General features: G+C 35.2%; 1 protein-coding gene across 1 annotated transcript in view; it reads right to left on the bottom strand.

Moving 5' to 3' along the window:
- Positions 1-4,151, bottom strand: part of EMC2 (ER membrane protein complex subunit 2) — a 50,644-nt gene that overhangs the window by 17,813 nt on the left and 28,680 nt on the right. The window contains exons 6-7 of the mRNA XM_006892330.1: positions 2,848-2,933; positions 2,635-2,694 (exon numbers count right to left, since the gene is read on the bottom strand). Of these exons, the coding sequence (XP_006892392.1) occupies positions 2,635-2,694; positions 2,848-2,933 (146 nt within the window). The remainder of the gene's footprint in view (positions 1-2,634; positions 2,695-2,847; positions 2,934-4,151) is intronic.

Below are 4,151 nucleotides of genomic sequence, written 5' to 3'. Positions count from 1 at the left end.
GGCGCAGGATAGAGCAGGGTTTAGAGCTGTTGTGCATAGGGTCGCTATGAGTCGGAAACGACTCAATGGCACATAACAACAACAACAACAACAATCCATAATGAAGGCTATATCTCTGATCCTATGCAAACAAACACCTTAGAACCTCCTCAATTTCAGCAAGCAACGTTATGTCATCTGCCTAACACAAGTTAATGTTGAGTCTTTCTCCTATCCTAACACCACAATCTTCTTCACAGAGTCCACCTTCACAGAAGATTTGTTCAGTATACAGATTGAATACAGAGGAACGAACAACCCTGTCACACTTTCTTGATTTTATCCATGCAGTGTTCCCTTGTTATGTTTGGACAACAGCTTCTTGGCGTAGATATAGGTTTTGTATGAGTATAATTAAATGCTCTAGCATTTCCATTCTTCTCAATGTTAACCATAGTTTATTATGATACACACAATTAAACGCCTTAGCAGAGTCAATAAAATTCAGAGAGAAACACTTATGGTATTCTCTGCTTTCCGCCAAGCTACATGTTACACCAGCAATGACATCGCTGGTGTGACAGCTGCTTCTAAGTCCAGCCATTTCCTAATGATGTGCTGTTCTAGCAGTTTTTTAATGATCTTCAGTAAGACTTTACTTGCATGTGAAAATGTTTGGTAATTTCCACATTCTGTTGAATCTGGACTCTGTTGGGGAGGGGATTAAATATGGATCTGTTTTAGGCAGTTAGATAGGTAGCTGTCTTCCAAATTTTCAAGCACAGACTCTTAAGCACATCCAAGGCTGCAAGTACTTGTTGAAACATATCAACTGATATCCCATCATTTCCTGGGGACCTATTTTTTGCCCATGCTTCCAGTGAAGCTTGAATTTCTTTATTCATTATCATTAGTTCGTGATCATAATCCAGCTTCTCAAATGATGCGCTGAGCATACAGGCGGAAAAGCTATATGGAAAGGATATAATCGTGACACACACCTTTCCTGATTTTAAACCATGTAGTAGGTAATCCTTAATTGCTGGTGCTGAGAACAAAAATCAGTATTACTTGTATAGGGAATAACCAAGAATTATGTATAAAACACAATGAAAATGTCTACTATTTACTAATCAAGCAATTCCACATCTAAGAATTTAATCCAATACAACCAAAATGAAAAATTATCATTACAGCAACAGAAAAATTTTTTTAAAAACCTCTGAAAAATTGATTAAAAATACTAGTGTATATACACATAATTTGTTTACTATGATTAGCAATTTCTGAAAAACTAAGCAAAAAATGTAAATACAAAAGATAATTATAGTGTAAGGTTGTGTGTATTTAAAACAGTATTAAAAAGCAAAAAATCTAAGATAAACAGTAATTTAACACAGCATGATGGAATTACCTAACATGATAGAATTATCTTTGCCTATCAATACATGTCATTTAAATACACAGAATACAAATACTGGTTTTAAAAAGTATGAAAAAGAAAAATATTACCATTTAAACCATATACAATACTACACTCTCATATAGTAAGAGAGTCACAAGTAAATGTCCATGTGTACATACAAAGATTAAAGACTAAGAAATAATTTCCTAACCAAAAACCAAGAAAATGATATCCAGAACACAACAGAGAACTTCATCATAGTTCTCAGAATATAACAGACATTCATTAAAGGACAGGTATTATTTCTCGTTTAGCTCCCATTTTTATTAAGCACACGCAGACAACTACCTCAATTCTACCTTTTACACATGTATACTGGCCTAAGCAAAGGCAAGAGAATAGTGGTTTCTATTTTATTTCTTGTGTCAGCCATTTGTAGTTTGAGAATGAAGCTAGCTATTCATGAACAATAAGAATATGGTTACAATTCTCTGAAAATCTGATCTAGTCTATTGAAAAGAAGGAAGGAGATGTGATATACTTGAAATTCAGGAGAACTATGGGATACAAAAAACCCTGCCTCTAGATGGAAGTTGAGTGTTAATGCTGTGATATTAGAAAACCTGCCCTAATCCTCCCTCACTGGGACTTCCGCCTGTCACTACAGCAATAAAAAGAGCTAACAAAACATTAACCATCCAATAAGCCAGTTCCTACAGCACTCAACATTCTTGATTGTCCTGGGTTTTTACCCAGGCAACGAAATGCTTCTACTTTAGAGGAGTTAGTTCCTTTAGTACTAGGGCTAATAAATGCATACAATTGACAGAATTTTTAAACAGCGGGGAGTATAATGCTCTTTGTATATAAGAACTATTTGATTCTAAAAAGTCCCAGTTTTGATTCACAAAAAACAAAAACAAAACTCAAGCACAAACCACCCCTGGCTTAGCAAATGTGGGCTTTTCTAGTTTTAATAGACACACCTCTATTTAAAAGAAAAATGTCTTTCTCAAGAAAAAATAATGCAGTCAATCTCTAATAACTTACTTAAAGCTATTTGATCTTGTGATGAGTACATTTTTTATATATGTTGCTTTTTATACAATGGACTTTTTAAAATTTTCTTCTCACTTAAAATAACACACAATTCATGACATCAGTCCTTCAGCAGTCACTCTGTCTCCTAAACTTCTATCGTGAGGAAAAACATACACCTGTCAAAGTGTTAGGTGTGGTCAACAACTTACTCATGTTCATTGATATAAAGCTCTGCAAGTTCATGCCAGGCCTCCTGGTCTCTAACAAATCTGATGAGAGAGAAAGGAGGGAAAAGAGAGTTAGTATGTGTATCCTATAAATGAACAGCATGGCGGTACAAAGGAAAATCAAATGCAAATTCCATTTTAATTAAAAAAGATTTATCAGAATAACAAAACACAATCCTCTTGTAAAACACTCACTGTTCAAGATACTCATTCAGCTCCCGAATGGCCTCCACATTTTTCCCCTGGGCTTTTCGAATGGCAATCTTACGCTTTCTTGCAGCCTACGGGTTGACATTAATAAAGGATTAGGCCTCTCATGATTCCCTGAGTTTTTGTAAAGAAGGTAATTTGACTGTGCAAATTATTATCTCAATGCCAGTGAAATTCCATTGTCGAGCAACCGCTTATTTGGAAGTGTATAAACACACCCCATGACATCCCACTGGGGAATTCAAACATTCCTCTAACAATCACGTATGATTTACTTTTGATGCACACAATGTATGCATCTTTTCATCCAAATAAATAACCCATCCAGATTCTAATAATTACAAGCCAGCAGGGAATCCTAATCTTTATCCCGCCTAAAGTCCTTTACTCTGTGCCATTCACAAGATCTGTATCTCAGCCATAGCTGGACAGTGGAAACTGGGGGGTAGATTAGGGGGTGGGAGAGATCCGTGGCCACAAAACAAAAATGGCTTCTAACAACTTTTTCATAATTTATAAACAAAAATGGCTTCTAACAACTTTTTCATAATTTATAAAGAGACTTTCAGCTATCAAGCTTTCAAACAAACTCTAAAATACTCTAAAAGAACTGTTTTCTAGTGGACAAAATATTTAAAACCTGAATTTTAAAGTTTTCAAATAATAGTATAAAAAATAATTTATCTATTTGTTCATTAAATATATACAGAACAAATATGCACTGAATATAAACTGGCAGGTACTGAAATAGATAATATATAGAATGGATAAAGGAGAGAGACTTGCAGGTCAGTTTCACAATGGGGAAGAAAAAAACAAAGCATGAAATAAAATCAATGATGTGAGAAAAACAGTGATAGAGATGCCCAGGATGCTGCCACACATGGAGGACAGGCTAGCACAAGAGGCACCCAAAACAGGTCGGGGGAAGCTGAGGGCAGGAAATAAAAAGGATCCAAAGTATAGTCACCAGCACACAGGGTCACTGTCAGTCAGAAGAAACTCAATGACACAATTACATATATATAATAAGTATAAAACTAATATTTAATAAGTGTTATTTTTCTTTTTCTCCTTAAGTTTATGGTCAACATCTGTGTTTTAATTATGAGATCTTTAAGGATTGGCAACAGTGAGGTTGATTTGGTAATGATGTCTTATCTTGATACCTGCAGGATTTCTACCAGATGGGGGGAAGTGTGAGTGTGTGTGTGTGTGTGCGCGCGCGTAGAGTGCAAAAGACTTTGTTTAAGATGCAATATAGTGGGCAAAAAAATATTTTTTAAATT

The sequence above is a fragment of the Elephantulus edwardii genome, unplaced genomic scaffold (genome assembly GCF_000299155.1).
Source record: "Elephantulus edwardii isolate Elephantulus edwardi_28Jun2011 unplaced genomic scaffold, EleEdw1.0 scaffold00114, whole genome shotgun sequence".
NCBI classification, from domain to species: Eukaryota; Metazoa; Chordata; class Mammalia; order Macroscelidea; family Macroscelididae; genus Elephantulus; species Elephantulus edwardii.
Note: the sequence above shows the minus strand (reverse complement) of the source record. Positions and strands in the feature narration are given on the sequence as shown.